This window comes from Triplophysa dalaica, chromosome 13 (genome assembly GCF_015846415.1).
Source record: "Triplophysa dalaica isolate WHDGS20190420 chromosome 13, ASM1584641v1, whole genome shotgun sequence".
Classification (NCBI taxonomy): Eukaryota; Metazoa; Chordata; class Actinopteri; order Cypriniformes; family Nemacheilidae; genus Triplophysa; species Triplophysa dalaica.
Window position 1 is genome coordinate 11,185,366 of NC_079554.1, and position 25,119 is coordinate 11,210,484.

Consider the following 25,119-nt stretch of genomic DNA (forward strand, 5'->3'; position numbering starts at 1 on the left):
GTTAATACAACAATTCATCATCATTTAGAAATTATTTATTCAACCTAATACTTTTTGATCCCCTGTGACCTATTATTATGAATTTTTATTATTCACTTAATACCTATTGCTCTTATTTTGCTGTCATTCACTGTTTGAAAGGGTGAGATTGTCTGTGAATAATACCTTTGGTCTGTTCTTTACAAAGCTTTCACATGGCTTCAAACAAGTTGACAAGGTTAAAAAGGGGATTAATGTAATATTTTTTTTGTTGCTTTTATTACAGTTTTCTTTGTCTGTTTCTGTTCCAGGGTTTGTAAGCTGTTAGTGTTGCTCACGTTGTGTTTTTGCACACTGTAATTAACATTCATCACGTCTGAGCTTGGCGCGACTCTCACTTCTGAGGAGAAACGCGAGTGCCGGAAAACGCACGCCGCTTTCATGTCGTTTCTCTTTCATTTCGGTCTTTGTTTACACATAATTTGGACTGCGTTCACATGGAGCTGAAAGAAAATCAAACTCATCTGTTAATATTTTTTTGTCATCTGGCCCTCAGTAACCCCTCCCATTCATCTCAGACTCCACCCACACACACAAATTGTGATTGACAGCCAAACACTGAGGAGGTGGAGCGGCCCCAGGCTGTGTGGTGATGTGTCTGTAAGTATTTAAATGATCCTGTTTCACTGCTGCTCTGCTTTGCTGTGCCCCTGTGCAGCATCTTTCATCAAAACATTGCTTTTGTTATTGAGAAGTGAAGACTGGGCTTTCCACAGCATGTTTGCTGGATGTATTTTATGTCTGGGGTACTCGACACAAATCTGAACAGATTTTTAAAGAACTAGGCATCACACACTTGTAGGGTTGGGAATCGAAAATCAATTCCAATTTGGAATGGGATCCCCAAGGCTAGGAATCAGATCGGAGCAAAGTTTAACTATAGTTTTTGCATTAAAAAGCACATGCACCACAAATTAACCGTAGTTTCATTATAGTTACTACAGTTTACCCATGATGTAGTTCAGCTATGGTAATACAAATTGTAATAAATCAGAAAAAACTTGGTTCTATGTGTATATACACAAAACGGTGCTTATAAATATATATATTTTCTGCCAACAAGTCTATTTGTAGGCTTAATGACCATACATGTTGATATCTAAATGTTTTAGTTCAACTGTGGAATCGAAACGTTTGCAGAGAAAATCAGCATCACACACTACATGATAAAATCTGCAGACTTTCTGCAACAAGTCCAGACTGAAAATCTGGGCAAAATCTGAGCCAAAGTCTTGTAGTGTATTCCAGCCTTGATGGTTTCAGCTCAACAACATAAACGAACGTTACTGCGCATGCGCACTTTTGTGACCCCAACTGAACTTCCGAGTGCCTGTAGATTATTTATGATAACAATCAAAAGAAACCTAGAAGAAACCTTACTTGGCAAAACTTGTCTCTCCAATATTTTGAATTTAGACTGCGATACCAAGCTCAACAGCTAGATGTCAATGTACCGTACGGTTTCTTTAAATGCGATTAAACTACAGGACCCGTTCAACAAATTGTTTGTCATAAAATGAACAAAATTCAACAAATCGTTTATTTTAAACAATTATTATACATTATATTAATAATACAAATTAATATTAACATAAATGTAATTAAATTAAATATAAATAGTTATATCTTTAGACGCTAACCAAACAGAAATCAGCAGTTAACTGGAGGCCAGGCACACACGCGTACGATGAAATGGTCTATATCTATTGAAATGTTTTTTTAACGCTGTTAGTCAAGTATATTTTGTGTTTTACTCAAAATCTCAAAAATATCAATATTGTGTAGTGTAAGGCAGACTGAGTGAGTTTTATTTACTATATTACCCTCATTGCTGTTAGACTGAAAGCTTGTTTCTCCGAAACTGCAACTTCCCAGGAAGTAAAAAAATGTATGTTACGTTGTCAACAAAATCTTAGCAATACCTTTAATTGGTTAAATATTTGGAAAACCCTCAGAACAACAGGAAGGGTGACCAATTTATAAAAATAATTATAAAAATAATGAAAAATGTAGATAAAAAATGTTTTATGCCGACTGCGACAATATGTCGAATCGACACAATATTCATTATCACAGCTATTGTCAATACCGGTGTTTTGTGACACCCCTATTTTATACAGCAATGCGGATATAAATAGTGCAAATGGACTGAACCAATAATATAAGGGCAATAGTTCATTTAATATATTAGAAGTCTGTCGCTTTCTACATTGCATTTAACCTCAGAATGGGTCTTAAAGACAAATGAGGGTGAATAAATAATAAATTGTTATGGATTTAGAGGTTTATAGCCTTTACATTGCAGAAATACAGTAACATTGTTTTGTGAAAAACAACATAATTATTGTCATAATCAATTGACAAATTCTCAAGAGTGAATTTACATAACTTAAGTTGACAAATAAGACTGTTTAAACAATATCATTGAAATTACTTTATTCATCACTTTCAGAGCATTTTACAGAAGGTATTTCTATAGTCCTCTCATCTCATCCCCTCATCTTTCTCATGCTGCATCTTTATCTCACCCTCTTCCTTCTTCCCACTTATCCATTATCTAATTGACCTCCATAATTAGACACACTCTTGCTCTTCCTGTGTGGTTTATGCGTGCGGTGTCTGTCTCTCAGTGTTTTACTCGGCTGACAGAGATCCAAACAGCAGCTTCAAACGGCCTGATTCTTATTTTGAGATGTTTTCAGTCATAAACATGAACACGAGGAGGGGCCGGGTCTGATGCATGGCATGCTTTACATATGCGACATAAATTTGCTTTTTATTTGTGTGGATCAAACTCAATTCTGATTCTTTGTGCGGTTTCAATACTTGACACAGGATCGTTCTTTGTCACACGAACGTCTTGAAGGTCAGAAAAGGAGAGATGTTGTTGAGGAGAAGTAAGTTCAGAGAGAAGAGTGTAAAGTCAGATGTTCATTGTGAATTTCCCACAAATGAGGCAAGGAGGACTTGTTTACCCTTTATTCTCTCTCTCTCTCTCTTTCACTCTCTCACTCACTCTCTATCTCTCTATCTTCCTCTCTCTCTCGTTGTTTAGGAGTATAACAGTTGAGTAGTGCCATGTGTGTTTGCATGTGCTGTTGTTTTCCATGGAAAAGAGGGGAAAATAAAAGAAATGAAAGTAACCTAAACGAGGCCAACACGCAACCGCTAATTATGAAGCTGTTTGGGGGGGCGACAGGGCCAACAGATACTCAACACATGCAACCTACTTTATTCATTCTGTCCTTTTTTCTGTCTTTTTATTTGATTCATGTGTTATTTGTGTTATTGGCTCTCTATTATTTGAACGGTTGTTTTGTTGTTTGTCTCTTGTCTTTCCATATTATTTTGTTCAATTCTACATTCCTACCGTCTGATCTTTTTATTCATGAGGTTGAGGAGAGGGGGTTATGGGGACATTGAGTATCGGGGGTTGACCGCTGATAAAAAATGAGTCTGATGTGCTTTCCAAATTTTTTCAGTGTTCAGAGGATGAAGTCTCACTCCTCACCTCTGTATTCTCATCCTCGTAAATCCTTACGAGCGACTAATGTCTTGACTCTTCCCGTAAGTATTCTGAAATGATGTGTGCGGGCATTTAAGAGGGACACAAAGACTTAGTCACACTCTTTTATTCAATCTACGAGTTTGTTCTTGTAATTTACACTGCTGTGATTATGATCGTTGGTAATTGTTACAGTGTGCAAATGTGCGTATGAAAGCATGTCTCATTTTCGTCATGAAAATCACACACACAAATCAAGACAGCTGAATTTAGGCAGTTAAAGTTATCAGCTGGTTGTCTCTTTTTGTCTGTTATATCACTGCATCATGGTGTGCGCAGACGAGATATTACAGTGTGTGTTCTGCTTTGCGAACTTCGTTTTTGCAAATACTCTTTATGTAGATAAAGACATGACAGTGACGTATAGTTGTTAAAGAGATATTTTTTAAAGAAGGTATTTTTTGGAACATTGGTAACCTAACAGCGGCGGTACCCATTGACTTCCATTGTATGAACACAAGTAAATGGGAACCGCTGTTGTTCGGTAACCAACATATTTATGTACAGATTACCTATAAAGCATTATTTTTTTAATACTGACTATACCAAACAGGTCAGATAAGTATATTTAGCTAACTTTTTGGAAACACACATAGAAGTGTCTTGTCTAGACCAAAACTAAATCTCAAATGGTTGTTTACACTGATTTCATCATAATGGAGCTTTTAGAAATGACTCAAATTCTTAGCTCTAAGGGAGAAAGGGGGTTGTTTAAGGAATATGTTTGCCAGAGCTTCAATGAGGTCTAAATCTACTGATGTTAGTGTTTTGAATAAAGGAAAAAGATTATAATGAGAGAGTTCAAGTTTAAAAAATATCAAGAAATAATAATAAAAAAAAACTTTTTATGTTTCCGCATTTCATCTTGTGGCAATGTTGGTTTACATACAACTTGTTTATTTAGTTTCCAATTCGCATTGTTTTTTGGCATTTTTTTGAGCCCATCGATCTCACCTACTCAGTATAGTTCTCCTTCAAAATGAAAATGATGTCATTATTTAAACGCCCTCTTGTCATTTCAAACCTATAAGACTTTCTTTTTTCTACGGAAAACAAAAAAAGATGTTTTGGCAAATGTTAGTAACAGAAAAGTGTTGGTCCCTGTTGACTTGCATTGGTTTTGTGTCTATACAAAAGAAGTAAATAGGGACCAATGTTCTTGATTACCAACATTTTTCAAAATATCTTCACTGGTGTTTTGCAGAAGAAAGAAATTCACAAAGGTTTAAAATGACAACAGAGTGAGTTAATGATGACAGAATATTAATTTTGACTAATATTCCTTTAATGTCTAGGACAACATCAATGTCTATGACAACAATGATTCTCCCAGAAACATTTTTTTTACCTGTGCATCCTTTTTACAACAGAGGTCTATGTCTGACAGGACGCAGGGAATGTAACAAAATGATGGATGATCCTAATAGCTTGTCCATTATGTACAGCCTAGCGGTAAAGCTTGGTTTCTCCGAGTCCTCTTCCATGGCACGCTGGATTCCCACGCTGAGCTTAACCCAGCAGCTCAACTTGTCAATCAAACTGCTCTGCTGACTATGCACGTTAAACAGATGGTGACCGTGCAGACAACCGTTGATATCTGCACAGTGTTTGTGGCCTTCATCAGGCCAGGAAAACATCACAGACACTCAAATCTGCAGACACATAGGGTTTAAATCACCCACAGTTATCAAGAATGTCACCAGATTTTCAAGTCAGTTAAATGCATATTATTCAATCACTAAATTAAATAGAGGGGGATATGTCTGTGGCGTTATGTCAGGACCTTCAGAACTCTGTTGAGTACCTTCAGGTCTGGTACTGATACAGGAACTATACTGATCAAATTCATTTTTCCCTTTTAAAAAAAAAATTCGGTCCATGAAATTGAGATACTTATAAAGATATACTGTAACTGAACTGTAAATAAAATTTGCTGAACGTTTATAATATTTTGTAAATCCGAATGCAGAACAATGAATGCAGAACATTCTCACCCCATTCACTTTTCAAAAAAATGTGTGGGACATGAAACGAAAGCAAAGAAAATGAAAATCGACAGACTGATTAACCAAGACATGCTGATTTTGGCTTCTGTTTTCGGCTATTCCGTCTCCCTCTTGCTTTTTCTGTCTTCATCAGGCTTTCTACTGTAAATGATAGCAGAAGATGCCTGTACTTGTTTAGCTTGTTATGCCATTTGATATATTTCAGCAGTTTGTTGTTTTGTTACCAGTATGGGTTTGTACAGTTTTATAACAATAGTATTAAACATGGTTCTGTAGAAGCACATTATACTCTGCGTTGACTTTTGATGAGTCACCAAGCACATGCCTTTGCCGGGAACAAATGACCAAATTTCCGTACAACCCTACACCGGGAGGATGTTTCCCCCTGAGACATCTCTCTGATGATCAAGCCCTCCTTTACTCTCTTTGAGTAAGACCTTAATCACAAAGGTGCCTGTTACTCTCTTGCCCCAGAGACACAAATCAGCATGAAGTCAGAGGTTTAAAGTGTTGACTCAGTTCGATATTAGATTCATCACTGCGAAAGCATCCTGATACTGTATGTGTTAGTGTATTACTAAAGATTGTTTGTGTGTGTGTATGAGTTAGTTTGCAGAGTAATGTGATGTTTCCTGTGTATACCTGACTCAAATGATTGTGAATGTTTGTACATTTTAGTCTGCCTAGGTACGTCAGGGCTGGGTAAACAATTTCAGATAAACAAACACATATTTTAAAGTTGAATTCTCTGTAGCGAGTGTTTTACTAACTAACAAATATGTTCACATCCCCCCACCGACACCCAGTGTAATCCAACTGACCAATATGTGGTGTGTCACTGCCACCTACAGACCGTAATTGTATTGCGTCCCAAAAGCCATTTCAATAAGTTCACATCATTTTATAACTTTTTTTCTAACATGTTTTTTTGTGTATTTTATTCATTGTAATAATTATTTAAAAAAAAAAATATTGACATGTAGCCTTAGCTGCAGAAGAGACTGATGCGTTGCTTCGAACACATTCAACAGCACATAACTCTTATTTTGAAACTGGTTTCTTTGCATTATACATGAGGACACACGCCCACACTTCTAAAACTCTTGACTCCAGACCTAAGACTGACATACAACCTGGAATCAGAAGAAGTTTAACCCTTCACATCACAGTCTTTTACATGCTTGTGTGTGAAGTAATGTTTTGTTAGGTGTGTTTTTGGTACTTCAGTCTGTCATTAATTAATGTGTGTGTTTTTAGGGGAGAAAGAGATTAAGACACGTTTAGACTATAGTATGTTTTTCTAGTGTGTTCGCATGTACCCTCTTTACTATATTTTGGGGATAAATTTGCACCCAAAACTGATCAAAACCTGACTAAACTGGTCAAAAATGTGTGTGTGTGTGTGGACATGTTTTTTTTTATCCCGATGGGGACCTAAACCTTAATGCACATATGCATGTGTGTGTGTGTGTGTTTACTTGGTTTTATATGTTAGTGGGGACCTAAAACTGAATGCAAACCAACTCATGGTGATTCGTGTCACTGTGGGGAATAAAATTGAGGTCCAGAACGTACCGAACGATAATATTAGAAAATCAAATAATGACAAATGTTTTCTACGATCTTTAGGTTTAGGGGTTAGGTTAGGGGTAGTGTATAAAATATGCTGTTTGTACAGTATACAACTTACTACGTCTATGGACTGTACCCACGGAGATAATAAAACACGTGTGTGTGTGTGCGTGCTTGCGTGCGTGGCCGTGCATGTGTGTGTGCTTGTGTGTCATACACTTTGACTGTACATGTTATGTCATAACCATCCCCACAAAATAGTAATAAAACCTGCCATGCGATTTTGAAGATTCTTCATTCTCAGGTATTAAAGGAAACCAAAATGAATTGCAAAACTCACATTTAATATGCAAAACACAGGGTTCTCTCCTGCGGATTAAAACCAGTGTTGTTGGGTAAAATGAAACATTGATGCAGTTACATGTGTTGCTAATAAAATATACCAACTATTCTTTCAGATTCATAAAGTACTATTTGTGTACTGATTTGCAAACGCATTTGCTTCTTTCCCATTTCACGAAAGAATTAGCATTTTACAGAATTCCTGTGATGCACGTACAGTATGTGTGTAAACACACGTGTGTATGTTTTGCATGTGTGTTTGGATGAGGTTCCAGAATTGTGTTACAGTGACCATCTCATGGGCAGCAGTGACACTGTGGGGAATGTGGCCTGTGTGTTTGTGTGAACGCGTGTTTCCGTAAACATGGTCGTAACTAAATGATACAGTTTGCATAACCACAGAATTACAGGGAAGATGAGACTGGTGTGTATTTATTTGTTCGGCTGTCAGAGAGAGAATGAAAGCACGAGCGTGTTTGCATACTCTAATATAAACAACAGTTCAGTGGGATGATTATTTTACATACTGCTTTGTTCAAATCCAACAGCACAAAACATGACTGAGGCACAGCTGTGCTGGTCTGCCTTTATCTGATGTTCTGGCCTTCATTTTAACCCGCGGGCTTGAAAAATGGACCGGTTTTGGCAGCTTGTTTGTTTTTGAGGTATACTGTGGCTCTTTTCCAAACCCTTGTAAGCTACATCTTTGTTTGCTTCCTACACAGACAGCTATCTTCTGAAGTAGCAATTCAGACAAAATTGAACCTGAAGTGATGTGAAACGGGTTTGTCTACGTAGATCAAAACTTTAACATAACGCATAACAGTGCTCGAGAACTTTTCAATGTCAAGTAAAAATACTCAATTAATGCTGAAAGTTAATTTCAAGTTTACTAGTCCTATTATTCTAAGTGTGTGTTTGCGCGCGCAGGTGTGTGTGTATGCGTGTGTGCGCTTGTGTGTGTATGCGTGCATGCCTGCATGCGTGTGGCTGTGTCTTAACCTAGTGAGCTGTCCACCTGAATTCATTTTCGGCCATTATAACTATATAAATCACAAAGTTTTGATGCAAAGCTTTAAATATCTTCTGTTTCATTTACCACTTGGGAAAACTACAGGTCTGTGTGCAAGTACATCAAGGTGACCTAGTATATGTCACACTTACATATACACGCCTGGTGTTTAAAATAGAAGATTCATTTGCACGTTCTTACATAAACTTCCCAGACACGGTCCAGACCATCTGCCTTTACCGTCAAGGGAACGTCCATCACCTAATGTTATCTAACATTACCTTTAGAAACGCCTCATTAATAAAACCGTTTACTTGGATTGCATCCTCTCTTTTTTCTTTCTTACTCTCTTTTTTTTATTCTTTCTACCTTTCCTTGAAATTCTAGATTTGATCTGAATGCTACATCTCAGCAATGCTTGAGGGTTTTTCCGACAGCCTGCCATTTCGGTTTGCATTTAAACTGCCTCTATTTGTTTCCTCTTCATCTGTCCATCTTGTTTTCATTTCATCTACTAATTTATCAGTCTGTTCTAGTTTCTAGAGGGATTGAATTGTGTCCCAGTGTCATTCATCCATCTTTATCCATGGCAACCAAACACAACTGATGTAAACAGCATCCTGCTATCCATTTAGTATTCATCATTCAGCCATCAATGTGTTCAGATCAAAACTTAAGGTTTATACAGTATCATAAGGAATATTCAAATTGTAATGTTTACACAAAATCATGCTAGTATCAATAATTGCACATGGTTTAGCATTATACAAGAATATGTTACAAATGAATTTTATTGCAATTTCTTTTCATTTTGTTTACGGAAGTGCACCAAAAAATAAAAATTGTCCTCATTTATTGACCCACATGTCATTGAAAACCTGTATATGACTCTATTTTTCTGTGGAACACACAATAAAATATTTATCCATACAATGGAAGTCAATGGGGTCTAGGGCTGCAACAAACGATTATTTTGATAGTCGATTAATCTAACGATTATTAGACCGACTAATCGTCTATTATTTCAATCACTAATCGGTACGTTTTTAATGATTATTCAGCTTTTGCAACTACTTAACATTGAGTTATACATAATTTACGTAATGAATAAAATCAATTCAGCTTTTGAAATTTGTTTTAATGAACTTGAACCAACTGGTTACTCTCTTTAAGTTTGCTGATTCTGTCCAACTCGAATCACACAAATACTCTCTACAAACTTTTAAATACAAATAAAAATAAATAAATAAATCAGGTACATTACAGACCAATTTTATTTTTTAAATGTAAACATTTCTATGACAACAGTTCAGTTGAACTCTTTCCCCGCCAGCCTTAAGAAGAAAAAAGAAGTTGCCAGCCTACGCCAGCGTTTTTTAACATTTTAACCAAACTTTAATGGCTCACAGTACATTTTCTGTAAAGAATATATGGACAAACAATATGTCCAATGAAAGAAAAGAGTCTCGGCTTTTAGACAAAGGAGACCGTATTCTACAATCTTGAATTGTTCTTTTTTATCACTTCTTAGATGTGGGTAGGTTTCTTCAAAAATGCATAACTTTGATTAAAAGATAATTTTGAGATAATTAACGTTTTTTGTGAAAGATTTCCGCCCAGATTAAACTCCGAACAATCATTAAAAACCGATAAGAAATATAGGTTCTTGGATTCTGTATTTTTCCCAAATGTGTGTAACAGCGCCACCTGCTCTACAACAATATAAACACTGATTCCCGTAATAACGTCTTTGGCGGGGAACCGTTTTTTTTTAAATGACGAGAAAAATCATCAATGACGGTTAAAGAGTTAATGAAAAAGAGCAAGTAACAGAATAAAATATTATAGATATAAGACTCCTATCACATAAAAAGATAAGTTAGCTCTAGATGGAGAACAGTCACCTCTCTCCTGCTCATTCTCCGCATGCAGGTTGTGAATGTGACTAATGAAATTTTCAATGAACTCTCTTTAATATTCATAATGAATGCTATGTTGGTCGATGGATAAGCATAATTAATTATTACATTATTCAATATTTCTATCAATATACATTACTTACTGCAGTTGATTTTACCACAATAATAACAACATGATCATACTTTCTCATTACATTGGTGATATACTTTAAAACGCCCTTTCATTTATAATTGCACAATGTTTTCCTCTACAATATATTCCCATCCAAGCTACTTATTATATTTTAAGACATTTGACTTCCTCCACACAGCTTTTCAGTACAAAATCAAATGTGCAGCTTTTGTGCTTTGGCCAGAGCTATCTACTGTTTCTCATGATCTACTCTGCTCTATCAAGTATTGTGCTATATATGCTAGTCTTATCTATTGAGGCACACATACACACTGGCCTAGAGTGTGGGCTGGATTTCATCTCTATAAACTCCAGAGAGCTGGACCCAATGAGCTGAATGAAACCACTTTGATCAGGTTTAAGGAGGCTGTTTTCAGGCTGATTGATGAAATGAGTTCTAGTCCCAGACTGTCTTTGCTTCACTACAACCATTACACCATTCATGCCTTTCCCACAGCACAAACGTAACACATTGTATTCACAAACTAAACTCTGATGGTATTTTGCACGATCAAAGAGATCAGATCCTGTGGTCCTAAATAATATCACAGCTCTATAGATGACCTTAAATGTATAGCTCACACAAAGAATGAACATTCTGTCATCATTTACTCACCCTCTTGCCATTTTGAACCTGTACAACTTTCTTTCTTCTGCAGAATCCGAAGAAGATATTTTAAAGAATGTTGGTAACCGAACAATGGCAGTACTGTACCCATTCACTTCTATTGTATGGACACAAAACCAAGTGTCAAAAACCAAGTCAATAGGAACTGCCGTTGTTCAGGTACAAACATTCTTTAACATTCGACTTTTGTGTTCTGAAGAAGAAAGTAATACAGATTTGAAATGACAAGAGGATGAGTAAATGATGACAGAATGTTCATTTTTGGGTGAACCATCCCTTTAACAATTAAGATAAGAAAGATAACAACTGGCCTTGATATGGAGTGTTACTTGGAATGAAAAATATGTATTAGAAAGAAAAATGATATATGAAACATCTGGCGTTCTTAGTTTAAGATATATCTTTTTTGCAGACTGGTCCATCCCATCCATTAGATGATCAAAGTCTCCGGAGAACCCTAACATCCACATTCCAGATCTGTATGGTGGCGCGACAGGATCGAACAATAGTCCACACACCATCACTCATCTGTCATGTTGAGCTTGAGTAGCCTTTCCTGACAACACAACGTTTTGTTATGTCTTTCTCGCGCATTGATGTTTTCAGGATTTTTACCGATGAGTGATTCTTTTGGGGTTCACTGTAGTCGAAAAGCCTGTCCTGCAATGTCATGTACTGTAGCACATTTTTGTCCTGATGGATGATATTGTATCGGAAGCCTACGTTAAGTTTGAAATGAGACGCTTTGCGTGTGTTCTTGAGGTTTTACCGTCATCTGTTTACGCTCTTCCTTCCGCCTCGATTCGAAATGTCCTCTGAAAGGATGACTGATTCCATTTTCCATTTCCATTTTTTTTCAGGTTTCTGTCTTTCTCTAAACTAATGGATTGCAATGTTTAATCTCAGCCGTAGTTTTTGTAATTCCTTTGTGTGTTGAAGGAATAGTTCACCCTAAAATATTTAAAACAATGTACAATGAGTACAGATTTAACTCATGAAAAAGAATTATAGGAAAATTGAAGTATCATAATTCAAAAGATAGAATTTTAATTTGGGGGTAACTTTTGCTTTAAGGATTGAGAGGGAAACCAAAGGATTCTTAATTCATGTTTTATGCAGCAGTTTGAATGAGTTTGGTTACTTTCGGTGTTATCCAATAGGTCCTTTAGAATATGCCCTCAAATACTGACATCATGCTTTTCTACACAGATCTTGTTTTTGGAGTTGTGACCTCTTGACAGCCAAAGGTATTCTTGAGGTACTCTGTTTTTACAGCCCTTCAATATAAAAGGTTTCATGCATCAAACATGCACACATCAACATCGTTCCTTTAGCTCTGTGCCCACAACAACAGTGCCCCCCCGCCGCCACCCCCCATAAAAGGCCTCGTCCCCTACTGTCTTACCCCAGAGACTCTGCTGCCCTGAGGGTTATAGAAGGGCTCCATTGTGCGGAGAAAGGCACCTGGTTTTGGTTAGTTCCAAACTAGATACACACTCTCTCACACACTCACACAAACACACACAGCAGGGTCAGCTCCCTCTAGAGGCCCATCTGGACTTCATTTCCTGTATTAGACAGAAAGCCATTACAGGCGGGGCCTGGCATCCTCTCGTGATTGGATGGGAGACAAAGGGTGGGGCTAAATTGCATGGTCAACTCGTTTAGGATTTCAGTGCTATTTAAAGTATTTACGTCAGACATAATTAATGGGCCATCATGTATGGCTGATGTGCTAAGATCTTTAACAAGATTCCCATAAGAATTCTGTGAGTGTTAGGCCCTAAATTTGACCAAAATTCAAAGGTTTTGAAACAATTGTTTGTTTTGTCTTTTCACATTTTGAATAATAGTGAACTCATCAAATTATGGAATTATATTGTGACAAAAAACATCCAAAAGAAACTACAATATAACATTTTTATTTTTTATCAAACATTTTCCATCTTTTATGGACACTAATTATCGTAATCCATTTGAAAATATATTTTAAATAAAAATGAAATTATTTAATATAACTTTTATTTTATTTAATAAAGAAATTAAAATGTTGGCATATTCAAATTGTTTTTAAAACAGTGTTTAAAAGTGTTTTTATCAAACAATTTGAACATATGGCCTCCTTGGAATTATAAATTCTATCTGCATTTTGAGCAGTTTTGAGATATTGAGCTTCATACTTTGTTAATTCCATTGACCTTGTATATAAAACCTTTTTTTTTTCTTTTAAGTCTCAAAATGTACACATTGTAAAGAAAAAAACATAAAATAATTTAAATAAGTTGTCACAAAACAACAATATTTAAGTAACTAAATTTTGACAAAAATGCCAGAACCTTATCATTCCAGGGCGACAATATACCTTCAGGTTAAATATTTTTAAGATATTGACATCGCTATTAACGTTAATGTCTAGCTTCCGTTATCCTGCCGCTGCATGTGAACCTAAGGCTTGTTTTTCCGGCAAATGACGTTGACGAAAGATGCCATGCAGTGGAGACGGCATCCTATTGGAACAGAACAAAAAATGCTGCGTTCGTCATCGGAAATTACAAAACACCTGTGTCTTTTTCCGGAAAAACAAACCTCAAGTTCACGCGCATCCGAGGGATAACGGAAGCTTGACATCTACGTTAATAGCGCTGTCAATATGGATATTTCTCTTAAACAAACTCATCGATTCGCTTTAGAAGGCCTTTGTTAAGACCACGGAGCCCTGTTGAGCAGTTCTTTGATGGATGGATGCACTTTTTGGTGCTTCAAAAAATCGACATCCATTCACTCCCGCTTGGAAGTAAAATGAAACGTGGTATTATAACTCCGACTGCATTATTCTTCAAGAAGAAAGTCATATTCAGTTTGGATGCCTTGAGGGCGAGTAAAACATGGGGTTAAAAATTTAGTTTTGCCTCTGAAATTTCCCTTTAAGGCATCATTATTATTCCACAACCAAATTTAAAGGCCCTCATTTACTATTTCTAACTAATTAAAAGCTCTAGTTCTCGGCATTATTACAATTCAGCCTATTTGTTATAAAATGTCAGATTTCTATTAAATAGATTTATTTAGTATTCTTAGCTTGTATTGTCTTTAAGTAATTTTACGTAATCTTGAGCCCCCTTTGGAAGTTTGTTGTCCCCCGGTTGGGAAACAACGATTTCTTGATTTCTTGTACTGTACCTAGTTAATTTAAAATAATGATGCATAATGGTGACAGTGTAGCGCTAAGTTATGCTTCACTGTAATACTGTGTATCAGTAATTACAGATAATTATTACTGTAGCTTGTAACAACAATGGTGCTCCATTAGCTAATTGTGGTTAATAGCGGGACTAATGCGTAGTGGCGTCGTCTACCCTGTTAATTATTGTTTTCTAAGAACATTTGCAACAATTCTGTCCGTTTCTGCAGAAACCAATGAAAGAGTTCAGGCCTCCCAAATTGACTGTTTCCTACTACACTACAATAGCACCAGCCAGTGTTTTATAAAAAAGCAACAACACAGTTTATTAAGTGTTCGTCAAATCATCTCAGTTTTGTGCGGATGCTTTTCTGTATGTGTAATTTCATTTATCCGAACCAATCTTTCCATTTCCTCTCCTGAACTCACCTATAAAACCAACTAAATGCAGTCCAAGGATTTAAAGGGGTCATACTGTATGACACCACAAAACGAATATTATCACTTGTTTTAGATGTAATGCAATGTGTATACAAGATTTAAAGAAAAAAAACGTTGTAATTTCCACGTGCATGTTTGTATTTTCACTTTGCCACGCCTCTCTGAAACGTACAGATCTTTAACATAGCTCATCGCTCTGAAAAGTGAGGTGTGCTATGATTGGCCAGTTAACCAGTGCGTAGTGATTGGTCGAAAACTGCAAGCTATCACCATATTTGAAACATCAGTTTCCAAAGCGATTGTGCTGACAGGTACGCCCCCCCTTACTTGCTTAAACATTTGCGTGGTCTAAGTCAAATCATACCACGATCTGCTGTAGATTTGTGGGGGTTTGGTTACACGAGGCGTTTCGGGCAGGTCTGGATGAGCATTCGCGTTTAGAATGCATCTAGAACGCAATTTACGTGTCTAACACATGCACGTTTTCATGCCATATGACCCCTTAAAGCAACGTGTTTCCAAACACAATAATTTCAGCCAAGTGTATCATTCAGCATCATTCATGTCTCATTTAGATTTCAAGTATCTTTGTGTACGTCACAGTTATTAATCTGAAGATGTCCAATGTTCAGAATGAATAGAGAGTGAAGAAAAAAGTGTCACTTTAATGACAAAGATATCAGTTTTGAAAGACTTCTCCACTCACTTAATTTTTTAAAGCACAAGGAAAATCCCCTGGACATTACGAGTGAAATAAGAGCCCAGATCACTACATCAACAGCTGTTCATTTAATGTGTGTGCCTTTTTTTACTGTGTGTGTGTGTGTGTTCACGTGTCTCAGCAGGTTACTAGACTGAAGCCAATTAGGTAGACATGACCCTCAAGCAGATGTCAGGTGCTTTAAGAACACAAACACAGACCATTAGGGCTCCGAACACTCAGAAAGAGCTTTTAAAAACATGTCACACGCGTACAGTGCTTCACACTCGTACAGACATGTACAAACACTTATAGCTCATCCGTTCAGATGAGTAATGTTAACAATCACCAGTGGTCTTTCAAACACATCTGTACAGAATGTGAAGTGGGGGCGAATATCTTTTACCATCATGTGGTGGTGAGCACACGATTAAAACCTCGTTTTGTGTCTTGATCTTACCTCAGATTTTCTTTCAGAGTCTGGAGCTTTCTCCTTTGTATGTCATTTTTCTTTTACCATTAAATGAAGTTGAAAAGTTGTGTTTCACAAATATTTGGAATAGGGGCTCTGCATGGATTCGATTTCACAATGTCAGGGGATAAAAATGTGTTCTGTGGTCGTGGCTTGTGTGAGTGAAGTGTCTTTAAGGGACTTTGTTGTTTCTCCTTAATTTTGATTCGTTTTTATAGATGGATTTGGGCTTTGATTCAAAGGTTTACAAAACAAGACCTGATTGCAGAATGAAGGGTACAGTTTCAAATCTCTGGGCACAAACTCTTACAGTACGGATACGGTTTACAAACTGTGAGCACATTTGAGATGTTTTCAAAACCAATTACCCATGTGACCCAAGAGCGATTCTTGCTTATGTATGTGTTTTTTAATCAAAAGCCATTGTAGTATTTGCACAGACAAAAAAAACACAAATGTGGATTAACTGCAAATGTCCAAAAGTGGAAGTCACAGCATCATCTGAAAGGATTGACAGTTGGCCAACAAGACATTGTGTTGTTTGTTATGAACGTATCCCTCATATTTCAGTATTTTTCACAACACAGATGTGACCCATTCCAGATCCGGTCATCTGGTAGATGTCCTCCCTCCATTTTAAGACAGGCATTAGATTTATTAGGTCTCAATGGACACAGAGTGAGTCCCTCACATCCAGCCTATCTGGTTGGAAGGTTACACGGCCCAGAGATATAAATGACCCCCTTGGGGCTGAACTCCATCCAGATCAGATATTCATGGTCCATGAGAAAAACGAAATTCAGTGAATCAGATACAACAAATTCGTTAATTGAGGATATTACACGATGGAGTTGTGACAGTGAACGAAATCATAACCGTTAAAGGTAACAACCCAGAATTGCATTTAATCTGAATTAATGACACACATATTTAAATGAATGATAATGGTTAGCTCATAAACTGATTCAGGTGGTTTACTCAAACCTGGAAAGAATGACACACATGAGGCTCTAGCACTGCTGAGACTCCATGTTTAAGTGCTTAGGAATGTATTGTTTGGTTGTCGTGGTGCTCTCGAGCTCACAGGGAGGATTTTGTAGTTTTCAGATACAGGATTGTGTGGAGGGGCCAGTTCAGTTCTCCAGAGGGAGAGACTATATTTTTGTTGGGCAGAACAACGCTGTTGAGCTCAATAGGGACGTTTTCAATGAATATGAAATCTATCCTCAAGGTTATTAGATTTTGCAGTCTCCAAATACACATACATTGATTTTTTTTCGTTTTGAATGCTCTGAAACTCTGCATCTCCATATCTGCCCTGTTGTAACCTCAACTTTTCCTGCGATCAAAGCTGTTCTGATCTTAAAAACAAATTATTTGTTGAAACTTTTCAGGGTCAGCTGCAGCATACTTCACCTTTGTTGTGAATAAATATAGCACTCTTCGCCTACAACATCTAGACACATTCTCTCTTCTCCAACCTCTTGTTATTTTTTTTGCTGAAAAAATTCAACATGTGAGAGTGAATGTCGCGAAAGTCAGGCAATGAGTATCATTATGAGTCACGTCAGCGATATCACCGAAGGGTTACCTTTTACTTCCTACAGAATAAATGTGATCGCTGTAGTCTTTTAAATGTGACGTTTAATTTTTTATAATCTAATTCAGCGATTCCCAAACTTTTTCATTCCAGGACCCACCTAGACAGGTATATTCTATCTTGAGACTCACCAAAATATTTTTAAATGGAAATATGGGGAGAAAATACATATTCATCCTCTATAAATTGATGAGTTTTTATATTCCCTAAATAGAATTAATGAAATTTAAGTTGTATTACCAATCTACCTAATGGTAAAATATCAAAGCTATTGTTAATGCCAGCCTTTTAAAAAAAATATGCCAGCGTTTTTTAACATTTTCAGCAAACTTAAATGGCTCACAGTACATTTTCTGTAAAGAATATTTGGACAAACAATATGAGTCTCTGCTTTTAAACAAAAGAAACTCTATTCTTCTATCTTTATTTTATATTGTTTTATCACTTCTTAGATGTGGGTAGGTTTCTTCAAAAATGCATCATTTTGATTAAACAGCTGAGATAATTAACATTTTTGTCAAAGTTTCCGCCCAGATTACACTCAGAACAATCATTAAAAACCGATAAGAAAACATAAATTCTAGGTTCTGGGATTCTGTACTTTTTCCCAAAGGCGTGTAATAGCGCCAGCTGCTGTAAAACAGTACAAACACTGATTGCTGTAAAAGCTTGTCTTTTGCGGGGAACCATTTTTTTTTCAAATGACAGGATAATTCGTCAATGGCGTTGAAAGAGTTAAAGGGATAGTTAAGCCAAAAACTTCAATTTGCCATTTATTTACTAACCCTCAGGCCATCCGAGATGTAGGTGACATTTTTTCTTGAGTTGAACCATAAAGAAGATTGTTTGGTAAATCTGCAGCCCTCTCTGCTTCATATAATGGGAGTATATGGGGTCCACCTGTCTAAGAGTTAGTAATGCAGATAATTCCAAAAAGCATCTCCTCGCGACATGTTGATGTTTCGTGAAGCGAATCGTTTGATATTTTCGTCAAACTGAACGTCATTTTTAATAATATTAGCCATAATGTGCAGCCTCTGCACACAATCGCAATCTTCTTCTTGTAGTATTTGGTGGCAGATGGCATACCAGCGTCTTGTATGTTTAGCGCCACCTGCAGAAACGGAGGGCTGTACATTATGGCTAATATTATTAAAAGTGACGTTCAAATTTATGAAAATATCGAGCGAGTCACTAGAACGGCTGACCCCATAGACTCCCATTATATGAAGCAGAGAGGGCTGCGGATTTACCAAACAATCTTCTTTATGGTAAAAAATGTCACATACAACTCAGGTGGCCTGAGGGTGAGTAAATAAACGGCAAATTTGAGTTTTGGCTGAACTATCCCTTTAACTGGACAAAACTGTTTTTTGTGTCATTCAAACCCAAGTGACTTTCCATGACCCACCTCATGCCACTGTGCGACCCACAAGTGGGTCCCCACCCACAGTTTGAAAACACCTGATCTAAATGTTGCCGATTCATTTCTTGTCTCTGTTCGTCAGGCCTTGGGGGACTCCGACCTGGCAGAAGTTCTGAAGCAGCTTCTCCCCCTCATCAAGTCTGGCGAATCTGAAACGGGTTCAGACTCCAGTGAGCTCAGCATGGATGATCTTCTGGTGTTACTGGTCTATGTGTACTCTTTGGCCCAAGAAGTGTGTCCAAGTGGTGCTGAAGAAGGTGAGCGTGTGGAAAAGATGGAAAAGGAGTTGATCGGAGCCCTGACCCTAAGACTCACCCAGGAGACGAAACTGAGCCCTTTACTGCAAGATATCACAGGTTAGTGCAATATTTGTTCAGCTTTATTTCAGTGCCACTTTACTAAAACATTACTAATTTTTAAGATTGTTTGCATTTGGCCTTTCGGTTACAGAAAAGGAAAGCCAAATTGGCACGTTATGATACATCATGTTCTTATTCTTTTTCCATTGGCGGATCAGAGCAGACATACAGGATGTTAGTATAGCTATCATGGGGACTATTTACATAAAACTAGCCATAGATTTTGGTCCTCTACATTGTTAATGTAAAAATCAGGGTTGCATGATATTGAAGAAATGTTTGGTACTTGATAGCCTGCTAAATGAGTCGTTCTCTAACTTTTTTCTTTGTATGGCCCCCAGAGTGCATTTCTTTGTCGACCCCCAAATTAAGACTTATCATCTTTTTTAATTAATTTTAATTAAATCAATCAACATATTCAGTTGTACAATGCTGGAACATCAATTATTGCAGTTGGTGGTCTTATTTTTATGATGTTTGGTTGCATAAAAACTATTAGTTAAATTTCTATATTTCATAAAATGCCACAAAATCTGTGCTGGAATCATTTTAGGGCCCCTAGTTTGAGAACCACTGTGCTAAATAATGCAATATACAGGATACAATTTTTCGTGGAATAGAAAGCCTTATTACCACTTGAAAGTAAACAGTCATGTTGTTTTTGTACATTAAAACTCATTTGAGAATGTTATTGCAAACCATAGTGAAATGCATGTTGTTACATGAACATTTGTGTTATTCTGATCATTTTCAGTTATTGTTCTGCCACATTTTTGCCACAAAATTGTCTTAAAATTAAAAAAAAATTGAATCTCTACGTTGCATAAAGATCTGAGATGATATGAAACGGATGAAGACACGGTAAAAGTATAAAGGGTTAAGATGAATGGAGAGGGAACACCTCTGGGTTCTTTCTTATTCTCTCTCTAGAAATACTTATCACATTTCATCAGCCACATTTTTTTCCCACTTTTTATGGTTTATTCTGCTTAGAAAACAAAAGGTTGAAATCTTTTTCCCTTTTAAATAAATCAGCTCTTCCCTTTCTTTTTCTTTTTCCCTCGCTCTCCGATTGGACAGCTGATGGAAGCCATTTGATTCTGCGGTCCATTTGAGATCCTTTAAACCTGATTCGTTTTGATTTGTGACTGCAGGAATGAACCCTATACACTGCAATCCAAGCCAGCCTGGTCCTGAGGCTTTGGTTGCCTAGAATAATTTTTGCTCGGCGCCTACATAATACTGTTTATTCGTGGAGGTTTTCCTGAGTGTGTCTTTTGAAACGCGAGTGCAAGTTAAACTCTCTCAAACCTTGAACGCTGCAAGGTCCACACAAAACACTCTGTTGCTCTCCTCTGTGTGTGTGTGGCATGTGGAGGTCTTTGTGTGTGTGTGTGTGCTGAGCGTAGGTTTGTTTCAGATCGGCGATGATGTGATGCTCTAACTAAAATGAAATTCAAAGTGCCTATTAGGCTTGAGGGACACACCCGTAGAGAGTGGCCATCACCGTGGCCTTCACCAGCGTGTAATAGATGCTTTGCAGCAGTGGTCAGACTGCCGTGTGGTCCTCATCATTATCATGGCGTTTTGAATCTGTTAGTGTGTCAGCGCGGTCGGGATCCATGTGGAATCGGCTTTTTATGGATGTTTCCATACCTGTGTGGTTCTGAGAGGAACAAGCTGGCATATTGAAGCATTGCAATCGTTGGAAAATATGTCGTAACTTGAGTGCATAAGCATGTTTTGTGTCTGGATTTATAAGTTTAGCATTCATTGAGGACAGGGATGTTACATGAAAGGGGTAAAATAGTCCCTTTGAAGTCATATTTGTTTTTTTCTTTTTAAGTGCTTAAGGGTTTTGGTGGTTAAAGGTGGTTTAAGGTCCAATCCATTACTTTTTTTATTTAAAATAAAAAATCACTTGGGCTATGTGCAGAATTGACTTCTTTTTTGAAGCTGCTAGCATCTGTTTTACATTATAATCCTATGGAGTAAATGGTGTTTTCAAAAGTCTTTTGAAGTTGAAAAAAGTTCAACTTTTCTAAAAAGAAAAATCCCTACGTCAAGCACCATTTTCACAGCTAACCATTGACAAGCACGTAGCAAGACATGTCGTTTTCATAACAACATCAGAGGAAGGTGATTGGTCGAGCAGTATCAAGCTCGAAAAAATAAAATTGCGGCCGAAATGCCGGTTGGAGCATAGTTTTGTATAAATGTGAGTTTAAATTTCACTTTCAATAACTTATGATTGCATTTGTAGCGATAAATAAGTATTGTAGATTTTAAATATGTGATCGGTTATTGCATAGACGCTCTCTGTTTATAATTCAAACACACATCCTTTAAGCTTCGTGCACAATCGCTACCGCCAAAGTCATTGCCAGCTTCTATTTGTAACCACAATGCTGCAAGCTTTTTATTTACAGAAAAAGCCCCATTGTCAATTTTTTCTTATGAAAAAAGAAGTATGTGAACACAGCCTTACTGACCAAGTTCATGGTAAAAAATCTCCTCACCTCAATTTACAACAGTATGCTTTTGCATTGTGGAAATTTCAGGTTGATTTCTTGTGTGGATATGTCACACCAGTAAATAAAAAAAGAGCAGCCGGCTGCCAGAGTGTTGCCATTCTGTGGCTTTACATTGCCATTTGGCTGGTTTTGTTGCGCAGATCTGGCAACCCAGATTCGTCTGTATGCCCAACCTACATAACAAAAACTCCATAAATAACCTGAAATTTTATGTTTCAAGCAGAGAAGGTAATACAATAGTCAGAAGTTATATATTGCAACATTAAAAAAGTCTTGGGACACCAGTATTGCTCCATATTCACAAAAAGTGTCCAACATACTGACATTTTTGGAAATTTCTTAAAACGTTTACATTGTTAACTTTATCTTTCTCACCTCCTTTTTTTTTCATTCTTGTATTTCCTTTATTCTCTTTCGTTACTGAAGAATGCTTTGCCTTTTACAGAACTTCCTGCCCTGCTTGGCTAAGGGGCAGATCTCTCTCTCTCTCTCTCTCTCTCTCTCTCCTCCCTTTCTTTTAAACCCTATTACTTTTTTATATAAACACTTCCAATAACCGTGCCAAGACACACCAGGTGTGTCCAAGAAATTGTATGACAGATCATTTACGTTCATTTGTAGGTTCTAAAAGAGCGTTTGAATATGTGTGTGTGTCCGGTCACACATGTAATGAAGCCTGTACCATATGTTTTCATCATCAGTTTAACAATGAAATAATTTTACAATGAAGGAACGTGCAGCTGCGGCCGGTGTTCTTGTACCAGCGCTATGCATGTGTTCAGTGAAATATATATTGATTGTGACACACAGCTCAGTTAAATTAGTTTAAATGGATAGCAGGCTCAGCTTGAAACCTGGTCGCTATGGGAACGACTTTCTCTCAAGCATACTAACGCACTCTCAGCCCTGGTCAGGACGGGAACCGCTCTGCCTAAACCGTCATTTTACATCCCACCCATCTGAAAGGAACACACACACACGGTTTCGTAATGAAACACTCAAACGTGCATTCTCACAAAATCGCAGAGGGCTTCAATAACAGGACATGCACCCCAACATAAATACGCACAGAAGCAGCATGTATGAGAAACAAACACATGTAGAGGGCGAGAAGAGGTAAAACACACATGCATTAGTCTTGCTCAGGTCCTCCTCAGATGAGGAGAATTACAGAGTCTCGCCGCATGGCAGAATTAATGAGAGGCCGATGGTGTAAGTGGCACATGTGTTACCTTCACGGCTGTCTTTCATTATGTCTGCAGTCATGTTTACCAACATCGGATGTCCAGCCAGTCAACAAACTTCAATATTGTAGAAATGAGGCTTGACCAAATTAATCTTCAGCTTATCTCTCTTTCTGTCTCTCTCTCTCTGTTTGTCTGACAATAGTCACTCAATTTCAGTTTTCAATTTAAGTGTGGTTTATTGTATGACTGAAAACTGTACATTTGTATTGACAAAACATTTGCAGCTGGACTGCGAACAGGTTGTGCAAAGAGTGTAACAAAGAAAAAATAACATGGTGATGCAAAATAAATATATTTAAAATAAAGTGAAATAGTAAAATATAGAAATTTTAAAACTGAATTAAGAATACAGTTTATGTTTAATGTTTTATACAAATTATTATTTTTTATGGTATTTTTATATTTATAAATGTTAAACAGAAAAAGGTTTTAAAAATAATAAATAAATACAGTGTATTTTTTTATTTGTATACAAATAAAACAGAAAAGAGTGTTTTTAAAGCAACAATAAAACAAATAAAAAATATGAATATTTTAAATATATAATAAAAAAAACGGATAAAATAAGTTTTAAAAACATCGAAAATAATGACAATACAGTGTATTTATATTTTATACAAAGAGAACAGAAAAAATAATGCTTTTTAAACAACAAAAAGAACAGAAATACAGTGTATTTTTTTTTACAATTAACACACAACAAATTTGTTTTTAAAACAACAACAAAAAAACTGAAATAGAAATTCTGTGTATTTTTTATATGTATACAAAGATTTACTAAAAAAGCAATTAAATACATAATAATGAAGTAATATAAATGATACTGGTTATCTAAATCCTGTATGATGGCAAACATTCTCTTTCTATCTTCTGTCCGTCTTACTGTTTTTCAGCTGGTCAGTCCTCAGAATTACTGTAAAACCAATTGTCTGTCTCACTTTAAAGATTCATCTTTATTTGACATTCTCTTCTCTGTTTGGCATTAGTTTGAACCGCAGCAGATCAGGGGATATGCTGCTTTGTTTTTGGTGCAGTTATTGGAGTTCAGCACTTTCATCAGCGGAGGGCTTGTGGCTTCACAGATCAATGAGCAGGGAGTCAGAGGTGAGGCTGTAAAGTGTGGGCCGCCTCCGAGGAGACGCATCCGAGATGAAGAGAGAGATGAGTTCATGGATACAGATCTAAGGCAGATGTGCATTGAGAAGGAGTTTAACTCACTGAATAAAAACCTGTCTTGCTTTAAATCTGGTTTTTATTGCTATCAGTAACCTGTGTGCATTTGTTTCTGCTTTTAATTAAAGCAAAAACAGTGTTTATTTAAGAGAATGTTTGAGACTTACATCATAGGAAGAGAGTACTTTAGTGGAGTTATTCATGGCCAACTCCACATCTGGTACCTGAGCTATCGGCACCCCTATGAAACAAGAAATATTATTGGATAACAGGCTTCCTTTTGGACCGAAACAGACAATATTATTGGCGGAGGTGTTGACTGCATGTCTAAAAACTGTGTAATAGGGTGCAACCTTTATTGCTACTATGATTGTTTATAGTATTGGATGGCCACATCAATAAATACAACTTTAAAGACTGTTTATGGAGCAGTGTTGTCTGAATTAGGACCGGATGGGTAGCATATGAATCACAGACCTTATTCTCAGCAGTTCTCAAGTAGTAAAAATAGAAAAGTATTTTTTGTTGTTGTTATAGATTATGGTGATGAGTCACATTTAGGTTTAAATTCAACTTGATGTTCCCAATTCATTTCTGCAATGTTACATAAAATGGACAGAGAGAGTACAAAAAGAGATTAAACAGAGCGGGACTTGAGTTTTTCATCATTATGCCAAGTGACATGACATGTGATTGCTGGGGAGGGGTCAACATTGACATGAATTACATTT

At 36.8% G+C, this 25,119-nt stretch overlaps 1 protein-coding gene across 1 annotated transcript in view; it reads left to right on the forward strand.

Annotated features, from left to right (window-relative positions):
- scfd2 (sec1 family domain containing 2) overlaps positions 1-25,119 on the forward strand; it is a 106,176-nt gene that overhangs the window by 33,716 nt on the left and 47,341 nt on the right. The window contains exon 5 of the mRNA XM_056765203.1: positions 19,158-19,431. Coding sequence (XP_056621181.1) covers positions 19,158-19,431 — 274 coding nt within the window. The remainder of the gene's footprint in view (positions 1-19,157; positions 19,432-25,119) is intronic.